Source organism: Solanum tuberosum, unplaced genomic scaffold, assembly GCF_000226075.1.
Source record: "Solanum tuberosum cultivar DM 1-3 516 R44 unplaced genomic scaffold, SolTub_3.0 scf00062, whole genome shotgun sequence".
NCBI lineage: Eukaryota > Viridiplantae > Streptophyta > Magnoliopsida > Solanales > Solanaceae > Solanum > Solanum tuberosum.
Window position 1 is genome coordinate 639,079 of NW_006238987.1, and position 14,703 is coordinate 653,781.

A 14,703-nucleotide genomic window follows, 5' to 3' on the forward strand; every position below is an offset into this window, starting at 1 on the left:
TACCATACTCTTTTTAGCAAACACCTAGAGAGTGAGCAATTCAATTAAATTGATGTGATCAATAACACGTAGCAGCTTGGTTGAAATAAGGATAAAGAAACATGATTTTGAATTTTTCGATAAGAATTAGAAGGGGAAATAATAGAGAAGAAAAGCATGAAGTAAGAGTCTGAGTTATTGGAAGTATACACACTTAACACTACTCATCATCTTTGGGATTTTTAAAGTTTTTCCTTTTCTGTTTTTTGTTTTATGTGGTGGTGAAAAAGCTCTGACAGAGTAAAGCAAGAATTTGAAGGGAGGTAAATTGTGTTCAGCCCGAATCCAAATTTAATTACGCTGCTCGCTTAGGAAAAAAAGGAAAATAAGAATTTGAAGGTAAATTAATTTGTAGTACGCCTGGCGTACTTTGATGTTTTTGTTTAGTACTTCTATTAAGGTATCAGAAATGTGAGTCATAAATGGGCCTCATTTATAGCTTTTTTGTCGACGTCTACTATTGAAGTAAAATTTATCTATATCCCATATTTTTAAAATTTAATCGGATGAAGTTATATTAAATATATTATTATTATTCGAGAGTGATGTGTTGTGATGATAGTATGGTGCACCATAATGGTTATATTAAGGGAGGCTATTATTTTCTACCATTACATTAAGTTATAGGTGAAGTCAAAATTCAAAATTATTTATATATATCAAGTGAATTTCTTATTCCAATGTAAAATTTAAACAAAGAAGTTCTGACTAAATTGGTTACGCACTATATTTGAGATGACACTCTCAACAAAACTTTTCGTATATTCAAAGACTCAAGCTCGAGACCTCTGATTATGAATACGTTTGTATATTATAATATATATATCTTTAGATGCACTCCTGTACCGAGGGATTAAGGAAGTGGAAGGGAGTAGTGGGACAATGAGAATTAAAGTCGCACCCATTATGTGTGTGAAACCTCCACACATATATATTATTAAAATTTAGATTTGTTGGGACAATATTTGATTGAAGTTGAAAAAAATGAAAATGTGTGAGACCTCCACACATATATATCATTAAAATTAAAGAAAAAAAAAGAGAGTAAACGCCGTTCATCAATTTTTGTTAGATAATATATTTTGGTTGAATGAAATTTAATTAAACCTCTTCGAGTGAAACCCATAATTTCACTTGATAATATTCATCAAACATATATTTCAAAGTTTGATTAAAATAATGGAAATATTGGTTAATTCAAATATTGATTTGCAACTAATGTATCAACATTTGCATATACTGTTTCTCGAAACGCCTAGTTCATGTTGGTACTCGTAAGTCGCATTGTAGAGTGTCAATTTGAAGAATTGAGTTGAATTTGAGTGAATCAAAATAAAATAAGTCATTAAATGAGCCCGTTATTGATCCGTTAAAATTATCTATATTATGGGTCATAATCCACCCTATCTAATTTTCATTAAGTTTTTGCTTTAATAGTTTTTTATGAGTATTTTTAGTACCTAATAAAACTATTTTTTTATTCTGGCTATATATATAATATATATATCAAATTAGAAATTATCTTTTGAAAATATTTAGACAAGATTTTCATAGGTATATGTCAATCAACTTATACGAACTATATAATTTTTGTGGGCTAATTTTATCACATTACATAATTAGATATATAAGATTTGACATTGAGTTTGGAGGCTCTCGTCTTTATGTAAAAATTGAACATATAGTAATACTATTCTGTGTAAGAAATGAGTATTATTGACTTGAGATGTGTCTTCTTTGAATTATCCAAAACCAAAATTTCCCCCAAACTATAGTTTCAATCACTTGTTACGTATTAAACCAATATATCCTAGCGGAAAAAGTTGAAGGTTCAACATCACTAGTAACACATTTATTCAACACTTTCTCTTCATACCTTATAATTAAACAATAATATACAAGTTTTCTTAATTATATAACCATACTTTTTGATAACCTGATAGATACAGGCGTTTAATTAATGAATAAAATATGGAAACTTAACAAAGATAGGAGAAGAGTCTACACAACTGCAAGATATAATTATTAGTCCAAATAATCATATGCTATTTTAACATTATAGTCAAAACAAGATAATATTCGTTTCAATGATAATACTATATTATTTTTTTCAATGGAAATTGTAATATATAAAAAGGGGAAGTTCACGAGGATCCATCATGTAGCTGGCGTAAAGAAAGTTAATTTAACCCAGCAAGCATTATTTCAACTGAATAAATGTAATGTTTGAATGCACTATATATAATACGCGATTTATTCTTAATCAGAAGTTACAGGTTCAAATTTTGATTTTTCTTAAGGAGTGTCATGCCGCATCAGAAATGAATCTTGCAATGTATGAATTTGAATTAATCAAACTTTAATACGGTTACCAAACCTCACATAAAAAATTAATAAAAAATAGGGGATTTCTTTTACTTATAAGCTTATCATTGCACTGTACAAATGCCCTGGCAAATGGGATGAGTTGGACAATTTTGATAGCTACCACTACCACCCACAGAGAATATGGAGTTTAGACTACAAAAATCATACACACATTTTAATTTTTTTTGCATGGATTTGACATGAATCCTTCAACTTTTTTGTAAGGAATACTACTCTATATGTGATGATTTTATTTGCTTGATAAGTTAGTCCATAATTATTATAGATTAAAAAGAGAAAAAAAAATCATGATATTAGAAAAAATAAAAAGTGATTGGTTGTAATTTAGAGGAAAGTTAGATATTTAAAAGGTTTAAAATATTATAATAAAGGAGGAAGAATATTTATTGCTTGAAGTTGGAGAAGATGTTTAGCTTTTAAAAATATAATTGGAAGAGGAGAATAATTCCCATTCATTGTCAAAGAGATCCTAGTTTTTTTCCCATCCAATATCCACATGGGAACAAAGACGATTCCCTACCTAAGGACTCAAATCGACGATCTCTGTTTAAGAATGATGGTGTAATTAAAATTGTAATTAAATTCAAGTTTAATTTTGAATTAGATATGGTAAAACCATTATATTTGATACAACATAGCTTTTGTAAAATTTGAGAACAAAAATCAAAGTATTAAGATGATTTTTTCTATAGTCAAACCCTCTTTCTCCTAAATTATGATCATTCGATAATGGAAAAATAAGAGAAGAAAAAAAAAATTAAATCTAGTTATACAATTTATGTCACTGCTCACTACCAGTAGTGATGTAGTGACCATAAATTACGGCTAATGAGATCAATTAGTTGACAAATATTTGGATAAATGTATGGTCACTCTTTACTAGCATTACCACAAAATCCTCAAACAAAGAAAAGTCACATGGTTGTGGTTAATTTTGTAGATAAAGTTCCATTTATATAGCAACAAAATAAGCTATTTTCACTTGGACTCTTACTACTTTTTCTCACTAGTAACCAACTGAGCAAAATTTACTCACCTATTTGTCATGTATAAATACTTCCAGAATTCCATATGTTTCCTTAAATAATTCAACATATAAGGGTTTTAATTTTGACCACTGAGGTTTCAAATCCCATATATACAAATTAAATATGATCTTGTAGCCTTGAAATTCACCAATTTACTCCTTTGCTTAATTAGTTTTGAAGTTACATATTAATCTCCTCTTCCACTATTAATCAGATATCTAGACAAAATGAATACAGATACAATACGGACGATCGTTGGAATTATCGGTCAGCGCCTTATCATACTATTCATTAATTCTTTATATTAACGATCTTTAACATTCAATAATTCTTCATGCAGGAAATGTTATATCGTTTTGCCTCTTTTTATCTCCCATGTAAGTCCCCTTGGCATAATGTGAACTATTATGATTAATTATTTATCAATTTAGTTAAATTAATCGAGGTGCGTGCATGCATATAGGCCAACGTTCATAAAAATATGGAAAGCAAAGACGGTGATGCAATTCAAACCAGATCCTTACGTTGTAACTGCATTGAATTGTGCAGTTTGGGTGTTTTATGGAATGCCATTTGTTCATCCTGACAGTCTTCTTGTTGTTACTATTAATGGCATTGGTCTCTTTATTGAATTCTCATATATAATCGTCTTCTTTATCTATTCCGACGGGCCAAAGCGTGTACGTACATACTCATTTACTTTGTTGCTCCAACTCTTCAAAAATGATGTTGCATCCGTGTCAGATAAAACTCGACACGTACCATATAAATATTTGAAGAGTTCGAGCAACATAGCTCTTCAATGTTACTCATATTATTGCGTTGTAATTTAAACTAACATGTTTTTTTTTATATGTATAACAGAAGAAGATTTCTATTTTTTTGGGAGTTGAAATAATCCTTTTTGCGATCCTCGTTTTCGTTACGCTTACTTTCCTTCATGGAACCAAGAATAGATCAATGCTCGTTGGTATACTGGCTGTCATTATGAATGTTGCTATGTACGCTTCGCCCCTCACTGTCATGGTATTAATCCCTCCTTCTAAGATTTACGTTACGTCATAGAATAGAATGCCTTATATACACTGACAATATAAATCATATATAGCGTCGAGTGATCAGCACCAAGAGTGTGAAATTCATGCCATTTTACCTCTCACTTGCAAACTTTTGCAATGGAGGTATTTGGTTCGCCTATGCATTCCTCAAATTTGATCCTTACATCCTGGTAATTAATTATATTCACTCGTATTATTTATTCCCAAACTCACTCTGCTTGTGAGATTACATTTTGAATTAATCTGTATTGTTTTTTTTGTTCAAACTAATGATAGATACCCAATGGTCTGGGAACGTTATCTGGAGCAATTCAGCTCATCCTTTATGCAAAATATTACAAAACCACCAACTGGGACGATGAAGGAAAGCCAAATGAAATTGAACTTCAAAGAAACGCGGACACAGTCTAGAGCCACTGATAGAGGAAGCTCGAAGAGATTCCCTTCATTCATTACTAAGCCAAGGTTCCAGGTCTCCAAGTCAGCCCAGCGCTTTTTCGATTCTTCATTAAAATAGGGTCACTGTATGGCTATGTTGGAGATTGATTATTTTCCCACTGACCTCTAAAATGGAAAGAAAAAATAAATGTAATTCTGAATTATTTGAATTTAGAATTTGAGGTGGATGCACTGATTGGACCTGCTTGACTTAACATGTTATGACAGGTCACTTTGTAGTTTAAGCTATTTAATTTATTATGTACATATTTGATATTGGCTTCTTATTTTGTGGCTACACACAGAAAGTGTAACTAGATTAAAACAAAAATCAGTAGTCAAATAGAAAAGGAAAAGAGAAGAAGATTGGGAGTATGTATAATATAAGAAAAAAAGAGAACATAAATGTGTAAGCTTTACATCAAACCAAGAGAAAAATGCATGCAGCATAGCTTCTCAATAGAACTGTTCAAATATTGTGGCTCTGCAAGTTCACTTCCTTTGTCAAATATTTGGAAATTGAGATGAAATTTACCTACTTTTGTATGTCTGCTTGAGCTATAAGCTGCTTCAAGGTCCCCTATGCCTTCGGAAACAGAAACAACCCTGTTGTTGATCAACGGGAATCATTCCTCCGCCTTTTGATGTATCAATAGCTTCTATCATGGATACTACCTCATCCATCTCAGGCCGTTTGTCAGGGTTAGCGTCCCAGCATCTCTTCATTACATTAGCAAGGGAACTTGGGCAACACCTTGGTATATCTGGCCTTAGATTCTGTGTGGCACAACAGAAACCACAGTTAAATAAGGTGACAAAAAGCGTATACGAAATACAAAACCAAGAACTGTATATTCTTCTCTGATCTATATGTCTGCTTAATTTGTCATTACTTATGTCCAAGAAGTGCTAGGATGTTGGAGAGTTTACCTGGCGAACCACAGCTGAAGTAACTTCTGAGAAGCTGAGGTCAGGATATGGCATGTCGCAACAATAAATCTCCCACACGCATATGCCAAAACTGTACACATCACATTTTCTATTGTATGGATTGCCATTGAGAACCTGTAGTTTTAGCATTCAACAATTCAGTAACAGTGAATGTTATGTACAACTACTCTTCCTTTTCAGTGTTTTCATTATTGAACATTATCTTGCCCTGTCTTTTGAAACACTTCACCAATTGACTGGATTTTGGGGGGTTACTTCCCCTACCCCTCCCTCCCATTACTCTTCTTAGGATGCTAGAAAGATGGAGAGTGCAAATGGAGAATATTTAGCATATTTTGAACAATTAACGCTGAACTTTGTGTTTTGTAGTATGTATAGTTATACAGATCAAAAGGAAAAATTGAACTTGGCGAAAAAAAGGGAAAAAAGTTTTATATGAGCTGAATCTGGTTAATCCATCTAAAGGAAGAAAAAAAAAAGACCAGCCAGATAAAATGACATGAATGAAGGATAGTGTGGAAAAGTGAATCCACTCCACTTCCAAAATTACCTCAGGAGCCATATATCCAAGGGTTCCGGTCTCCCCAGTCATGTCATTTGGATTAGAAGCCTCAACGCGAGCAACCCCAAAATCAGCAATTTTTACTGTACGTGTCTTATCCAATAGCATATTCTCTGTCTTGACATCTCTATGCACAATCTTTTGCGAGTGAAGGTAACTTAACCTACAAAGTTCAAATGTTTGACCTTTATTCAGATAAATGGTATATATATTTCAGGGGCGTATACATGAGAAAGTCAGAGTTCCGATTACCCTCTGGCCATATCAAGTGCCATCTGCACAACAACTTTGAATGCTAGCTTCCTTCTTCTGTTCTTTATTAGGTAAGATTTTAATGCACCACCCGGAAGGTATTCCACAACAACGCAGCATATGTTACTAGGCATGCCAATATGACCATTTTCTGTTTGTATATTGAGCCCAGAAGATCCCATAGTTGCCCCAATGAACTGCATTAAATTGGAGAGATATATTAGATGTTTTATGTGAAATAAACAGTTTATTAGAAATATATGAGTACATCTAAGCAAAATCAGTTCATATGCTGAGATATGAGATAGGACTTTGGACACATGAAGTTTCCCATAATCCAGTGGTCTTTATGTTGTGCATGAAATACGGCACTACAGACTAGGCATCCAACCAGCAGAGGCACATAGTAAATCATACTAAACAGCAGCCTGTAAAATGAACTAAAAATGGAAACTGCAGTTGTTTGTTACAGCCAACAGAAGATACAGGCTTGCTCCTCATCACCCTCAACTGTTCTTCAGGCATCATTCTTTCATCTTCACCATAAAGGTCTCTTGTAATGAATGAATGAATTTTGTATTTCATTTGCTTAAACCAGAAATAACACATATGATGTCTTTTGTCCTCACAAAGATGTTTTGAGAATTAAGACATATGTGTTCTGCATACGAAAAGATAGCTCAAATTCATCAACTATCAGAGAGCAGAACTTGACAATCAAATTACATCTTGTTCGGATTTCGGCAAAATTCAAAAAGACATTATTGCAACTTGCTGACAGTCTAGCATCCTGATAGTTGGAATTTAAGGTACATCCATTCAAGTTGACCTAACATGTAATATTCCTTTTCTCTTTTCTCACTGAAAAGTTAGGTAGTGGCGCCTTGTGTATTGTACTGTTAAGTGTTAATAACCTTGTTGATATGAAATTCTAATTCCCCCATCAATCTTGTTGGTCAAAAGTTTGCAAAGTTTCCTAAGATCAGCATTTTCTCAATTGTCATTATAGAAAAGTCATCTCAACCGACATTATCAGCTCAAAGGATTATGTTGCTATTTACACGGCTTATAGAATTAGATGATTGTTTCCTTTGTTCTACTCTTGTATGGGAGGTATCACACTGTTGATTGCTTCACCAAGTATAAGTAGCTACTAATACCACCTATAATGACAACTGCTTGGATTTGTGCTTCAACAACATCATTATGCCAGAGTTATAAAACTGAATTCAAAAGAAAACCTTATGCAAAGCTTAAACGATTTGACAGAATAGTGCAACACTCAAATTTCTGACACAAAGATAACAAACACCTTGGTACAAAGCTTGTCATCATTCATATTCAAGAGGTCACAAGAGCATGACTCGCAAAGTTCTCAATACTACTAATCAGAACCTGCTATCTAGCTTGGTCATTAAAAATTATGCCCATATTCTCACTAGTGACTTCAACAACCAGACGCTAAATTGGTCTGTCCAGCACAATCTACTTTCCTGCTTTAGAACCCACCATCCCTCATATTTGTTATCAAAAACATATTATCTTACTTTAAATTTGAATATTACTAATTAGGTATCTTTTTTCTAAATTACATCTAAATGTTGAGTTAGCTATGATTTGGAATACTTAATCCGTTGCAGAACTGCTCTACCAGCACTATGTCCACATTTTATTAGCAAAGTAGTGAAAACACTAAAGCAGAATAAAAGTTAGAAATTATTTTTAAATGAACCACAAAATCTTTAGCCCCTTTGATTTGTTAGGAGCAAGCGATTATTTAAGACAATTATGTTTCATGCAGAAGCAGTAGCATCTAAGAAGTCTTAAATCTTCCCCACATAAAAAGGTTAGAGTTCGAGTGTCACCTTAGTAACATTAGGATGGTCAAGCTTATGCCACACTGAAACTTCTTGAGTAAAAGCTGCTCTTAGCGATGCTATTTCAGCATCTGTTCTGTGGCCCTCTTCCCCCCAGTCCAGTAGTTTCACTGAGTATCACAGAGGAATACAAAATGTGCACATTAATAAGACCACCATTTCGCGGAAATCGTATTAAATCATTCAAAAAATTGTTTAAAAGTTGAACAAGCAAATTTTATTTATTTATTAATGTCCTCCTATAGCAGTGACAATGACAACCATATTTAACACCAAAAGGCTAATTAAACAAAGAATATAAAAATATATGTATTATGAGATCCAGAGTTGTAGGATCGGTTTGTCAGGCATTAATGTTTTGTATTACTTTATTATTACTTGACTAACAGATTGAATCACATGAAATACAGCAACATTGCAAGACCAGCTAAAGTTAATGCAGCCATCTGCAACTTGCATAATTCAACCCAAACCCCGTGCCGTTATTCACGGATTCCATAAGAATACACTCAGATTTTGAGCCATCAAATCACTATACAATATTCATTCTGTTACTCCCAACACACTCCAACCGAAAGAAGAAAACTAATAAATACACTCCCTCCGTTTCAATTTGTTTGTGTTATTTTCCTATTTAGTTCATTTTAAAAAAAATATCTCTTTCCTTTACTGGCAACTCTCTAATTATTGTTCACATGAACTGTTTAAAAATCACAAGATTAAAAGACATTTAGATACTATATTTAGTTTAATACCACAAAATTCAAAAGTCAAAATCAAACAAATAAATTACAACATGGGAGTAACAATTGGAGCAACCATAGCAAACACTGAATAAGGAATATTAAAGTTGAACCATGAATAGGCCCACAAAACTTTGATGTACCTGAGCACAAAATTTCCATTATTTACTATAGAATTTATGACCATTTTTTACCATTCTATTCTGTTTAAGTTCCTAGTACCTATTCTTCAATTAAATAACTGAAAGGTTAAAATAAAAAAAACAAAAAAAACTTCTCAACAGAACATACAAGTAAAATGGACCGACAGTCCCAAAAATGCTCTTCCCGCGGTTCCCTAACAAACTCTCTACCCTCCACAAAAGTAAAATAGTAGTAATATTTGCACGTGACACCATTGAAATTTTGAGAGTCTGGGTTTATTGTTTTAGCACAAATATTCACTTGTAGCATATCATATTTCAATATATTAACGTAATTTTTCTACCATGTGTACATTTTCATAAGGATGGTATTTGTCCAAAATCAAACTTTGTTGTTCAGCCTCTTGAACTTCATAATTTTTTTTATACATCTTTTAAGTTGTTCATTATTATGATTTACGGTTTTTTCATGAAGTTATCAAACAAAAAAATAAAGTTTTTATGTTCCAATTCACCATCAATGTTTAAAAGTTTTGAATCTCAGATAACAGGGACAGAGGATAGATAATAACAATAACAAATTCTTTTGAAAAATAAAATTGAAGATCAGGGATAATAGTGAAACTGTACCACACAGGAATCATTGAACAGAAAATTTTCCGAATATGGTGCTTTAATTAATAACGAAATAAAAATTAGGGAGGTGACTGACCGGCGACATCTATACCGTCGTAAACGCCACGGTGGACGGTACCAAAGGTACCACGAGCAATGACGGTTTTGATGATAAGTTTTGACGGATCAATTTCCCAGTCGTGTCTTTGCCTGGGTTTGACGGAAGAAGATAGAGATAAGGAAGCGGCAGCGGCGGTGACGGTTGCGGCTGCGGCCGTAGCGGTAGAGTAATTAATACAGGAATCATCCAACGGTTTCTTCTTGTTGTTTGTCTTCTCCATAGTCAATGCTCTGTTAAGATGCCTTTCGAGTTGCTCATCTAAACTCTTCAAATCAATCTGATCAGCTCTCACAAATCCATCACTTCCCTTCTCCATATCGTTTTCTATCTCCTCCCCAATTTCTCTTATGTTATTGATAAAGCTGTAGATTCTGCGACTGTATATGGATTGAGCGTTTGATATTTATTGCTTATAGAGAGAAATTAATTAAGCCAAAAAAGGAAAGGAAATTTGTTTCAGAGCAAAGAAGTAAAAATGGAAGAAGAAGAAAGAAGAGAGCATCGGCATGTGGGCACATGGAATTGCCTGAAGACAAGGTGTATTACTGACCCACTACTCTCTCTTTTCTCATTTATTTCTTTCCATCTACTCTCCTCTGTTTTTTCCTTATAAATTTATGAAAGACTTTCATTTTTATAAAAAAGGAAAATTTCATTATACTGTTATTAGTATTTATTTTTTCAAAGAAATATAATAGCCACATTTTGCTATATTTCAAAACATAACAGTAGTACGTTAGTTTCTAAATGCATCAAGACATGTATCCGTACACATACAATATTTTATCCTAATTGAAAAATCTTCAAGATAAAATTTCTACATTCTAAATATATATGTGGTCAATTGTATTCATATGTATTTTTAAAGTAGAAGTTAAATATATACGGTTATGTGTATGTACTTGTGAAAAATAAAAATTAGAGTTTTTAGATATACTGATGCACGTATAAGCGTACAATACAATAAAATTATATAATCTAACTAGTTTTTCTATTAATAATAAAACGATTCAAACTACTATGTATGATGACATATAGTAGTTTCTTTATTATGTACAAATTAATTTGGACATATTAAACACCTTTAATTTAAGATCAAAATTCAAAAATAAATAAAGTAACAACTTACCTTCTTAAAATTTATGTCCATATAAACCTTATATAAAATTGAAAGAGAGGCAAAACTTGAATCAAAGTAGCCTGCACAACTATTTGGATCGTTCACGTAATAATACAAATTAAGTATTTAATTTTGAAGAAAAAAGCAATTATTTGAATCGTTGATTTGAGCTGCAATCATCTTAATCCCTGAATAAATACTCCATAATAAAACCTGTCAGTTTTTAACTGGTTGTACAAGTAAACGCACTATAAAAACAAAAAAAATGACAACACATGAGAAAGATATTACAAAATAAATATTTTTATTTGAAGCGGAAAAGTTGTAAATTATCATTTGAAGTACAAAAAAAAATAAAAAAATATGTTGCAATGTGTCTAAGTTGTTCACTACTCCCTAGTCCCTTATTTATGATTTTTATTTACACGCCTCTTAAAAGATATTAATTAGAATAAATATTTAAATTGTTTTATTCTTTTTTATGTATTAGGATATAATTTTTTATTAAATATTAATATATTTATGTGTTACATAATTGATGTATTTGTAATCTTCAAAATAATCACTAATAAAAAATAATTTCATCTTAAACTTTTAATATGATAAATACCTTTAATAAAAATGACACCTAATATTTTGAGACGGAGAGAAATTTTTATTTATTTATTTATTTATTAGAAGGTCACTGTCAAAAGTCAGAGTTGACTTCATATGTCTTTTTCTTAATTGAAAAGGAAAAGTAAATTTATTTGTATTTTGACTGGTAATCGTTTATCTTTGTGATTAATTAAAGTTGGCAAAAAGACTATCCTTAGAGTGATTAAATCACATCATGATGGGTGGGGAGATATCACTAGTTAATTAATTACAATAATTATGCTAATGGATAGACATCGACTATGAGTAATAAACAAGTGATTTGTGATATAATTATATAATTTTGCATGAGAATAAAGTTGCTAAATCACTTGTTCCCAAAAAAAAATAGAGAAACACCTCATGATAGGATATTCCAATTACTCAAACTACCCAAAGTAAAAAAAACAAGTGTGATATAAGAGGGGGAAAATATGTGTTTTTGGTTGAATTTGGATTCGGTTGATTTGGAATAGGGTCAAAATTAAAATATTCTTGGATTATTTGAAAAGATTTAAATATATCCTTTATTTACATATTGGGTTAAAAATATCTTTTGATCCACCTTTTTGATTTATTAGGTATCATTTTCTTATCAAATAGATTAAATCCCAACACATATAATTTTCTTCTTCCCATCCATTTCAGTGCCTCATCACCCTAACCCAATTAGAAAATCCATTAAACAGAAAGAATGATCAATTATATCTTGTCCTTTGAATTTTGTGTATTATATGAATTTTTACACATCTATAGTAGTAACCTTTCGTGAAATTTTCTTCTATAGTAATGACCTTTCATGAAATTTACTAGTGAAATAGTCGTATGCTGACCAGACACCACAGTTATACAAGAAGTTTCAACATCCCACTTCTTTTTCACCCTCCTTACTTTATGTTTTCTTTCAAGTCTCAAAGCTGAAAATTCTAAGTCAACAAGGGTGTAGATGGAAATATATGTAGATATTAAGAACAGAAAATATGCATAAAATGACAAGAGATTATAGAGAAGGTATATTATAGGAGTATCAAATTATTTTTGAATATCTCTGCTTCTTTCTTTGGATTAGTTTTGAATATCTTGTAGGAGTTGAGAATGGTAGCTTTAGATTATTTGTCAGTTTTCTTGATTTTCTATCATTCAGCTGAAGCTCAGAATCAAACAAAAAATAGTAATATCTGCCTCAATGAATTATTTTTGAATATCTCTTCTTCTTCGCTCATTCAATTCAACTACAATTAAAAACAACTCTTCCACCAAAACACCAATTATCAATGGATTTATTATGAAAATTTAAAAAGTTAAAGTGAATAGAAATCAAACCATACAACCAATAAATCCTTAGATCAAAACCAAATCCCAAAGAAACCTCCGGATAAGCTAACGTTAAGCAAAGATTTCAAAACGGCACTACTCCTAGCTACAGAAAAAAACAGTGACCTGAAGATGGAAGATTGCTATGATAATCATGATTTTCTACTTCGAAATATTAATAATCAGAACATCGACATTTATATAAATGGGCAAAATTGAACTATATACAATTTTTTTCAACTACATAATCCATCTAAGGATCGAACTATATAAATGTTTTGATGTGTATTATATATCCTGTAGAATGGATGAATTCTGCAACCAATCATCAGGAATATCAACAGGAATGTCCTCAAATGCTCTATACATCTCTTCCTGAAATTCATGGCTTCTAATATCATCAACTCTGTGACCTTCTTCTACTTCCAACGTTCTCTCTCTTTTCTCCATTGTAGTAGCTTCATAAGTATTGTTTGGAACATCAAATTCGGTAGTTGTAGCCTCAACTGCATCTTGTTCATCACAAACCCTAACTTGATCTTCCCTTGTGGAGTAGTCATTATTATGATTAGGTTCAAGCAACATAGGATCAATAATTCCCTCAACATCTCCATCTTGTGCCTCCATAACATGATCCTCGTTCTTCTCTTTACCCATCTTCTTCTTTATTCGACACACTACAAAATCTTCTTTAAGAATATGATTGTTTTCCTTAAAGAAACTATTCGCGACATGATATTCTACCATCAACCAGGTGTTATTTTGGCCACACTCACTTGTTTTAAACTTCAAGTTTCTCTTAAACCCTACCACAGGGGCCGTACGATTCCTCCTAATAAGATGTTCCCCGGTTTGCCCTTGCCATGTCCCTTTAGCACAAATTCGAGAAAACCTTTTATACTCCGTTTTTTGCTTCTTCAAAGGAGTAATAAAGTAGCGAAACTTCTCTTCAAAATTAGCTCCAAATATCTCCCATGGTGGTTGATCTCCATATATATCCGCAAATTGGATAGGACATTGTTGATTCAAAGATAATTCGCCTTTGAAAAACCTCTTAAGATAGTTGATTAGCTCCGTATCAGTAGGATGAAACCGTATTCCCATTTGCTTCGACATTGATTCTCGATCAAGAGTTAACCTATGTAAACCTAAATGAATTATGTGAATTATGAAGTCTAAACAAAGATAGCTATCTATTTATACACATCTTATTACCATAATGGAAAAAAACTCTAATTATTTAACAAACTCAGGTTACTTTATTTCCTTAATTACTAGTTACTACTATAACCGAAACTGAACTAACTAATTAAGTTACTTAATTACTTCTCTCAAAAAAGTTTATTTCCTTAATTACGTAATTTCAATTTCTAATACGTGCCCCACTTTTTGAAGCGCCGTTTCTCCTATAATTAACT

At 32.0% G+C, this 14,703-nt stretch overlaps 3 protein-coding genes across 3 annotated transcripts; 1 reads left to right on the plus strand and 2 right to left on the minus strand.

The window, feature by feature from the left end:
- The first annotated feature begins 3,682 nt into the window (after positions 1 to 3,682).
- On the plus strand, positions 3,683 to 5,053 carry LOC102583604 (bidirectional sugar transporter SWEET5). The gene is made up of 6 exons (XM_006345128.1): positions 3,683 to 3,722; positions 3,796 to 3,832; positions 3,919 to 4,135; positions 4,320 to 4,481; positions 4,564 to 4,683; positions 4,790 to 5,053. Exons 1-6 carry the CDS (start codon positions 3,683 to 3,685, stop codon positions 4,922 to 4,924), a joined length of 711 nt encoding a protein of 236 aa, XP_006345190.1. The 3' UTR covers positions 4,925 to 5,053.
- Positions 5,054 to 5,232: 179 nt separating this feature from the next.
- On the minus strand, positions 5,233 to 10,817 carry LOC102592991 (serine/threonine-protein kinase HT1-like). The gene is made up of 6 exons (XM_006344984.2): positions 10,192 to 10,817; positions 8,582 to 8,703; positions 6,717 to 6,913; positions 6,453 to 6,627; positions 5,882 to 6,016; positions 5,233 to 5,728 (listed from the first exon to the last, which is right to left on the minus strand). Exons 1-6 carry the CDS (start codon positions 10,529 to 10,531, stop codon positions 5,522 to 5,524), a joined length of 1,176 nt encoding a protein of 391 aa, XP_006345046.1. The 5' UTR covers positions 10,532 to 10,817; the 3' UTR covers positions 5,233 to 5,521.
- A 2,756-nt stretch (positions 10,818 to 13,573) lies between these two features.
- On the minus strand, positions 13,574 to 14,401 carry LOC102583938 (NAC transcription factor 29-like). The gene has a single exon (XM_006345129.1). It carries the CDS (start codon positions 14,399 to 14,401, stop codon positions 13,574 to 13,576), a length of 828 nt encoding a protein of 275 aa, XP_006345191.1.
- Positions 14,402 to 14,703: the final 302 nt, after the last annotated feature.

Bases quoted from the DNA above. Each gene is read 5' to 3' on its own strand.
- LOC102583604 (XM_006345128.1), top strand. From the start codon at position 3,683: ATGAATACAGATACAATACGGACGATCGTTGGAATTATCG. The intron at 3,833-3,918 runs GTAAGTCCCCTT...GCATGCATATAG, and splicing joins TGCCTCTTTTTATCTCCCAT to GCCAACGTTCATAAAAATAT. The intron at 4,482-4,563 runs GTATTAATCCCT...AATCATATATAG, and splicing joins CTTCGCCCCTCACTGTCATG to CGTCGAGTGATCAGCACCAA.
- LOC102592991 (XM_006344984.2), bottom strand. From the start codon at position 10,531: ATGGAGAAGGGAAGTGATGGATTTGTGAGAGCTGATCAGATTGATTTG. The intron at 6,628-6,716 runs GTAATCGGAACT...TGAACTTTGTAG, and splicing joins GCACTTGATATGGCCAGAGG to GTTAAGTTACCTTCACTCGC. The intron at 6,017-6,452 runs GTAATTTTGGAA...CTAAAACTACAG, and splicing joins TTGGATATATGGCTCCTGAG to GTTCTCAATGGCAATCCATA.
- LOC102583938 (XM_006345129.1), bottom strand. From the start codon at position 14,401: ATGTCGAAGCAAATGGGAATACGGTTTCATCCTACTGATACGGAGCTA.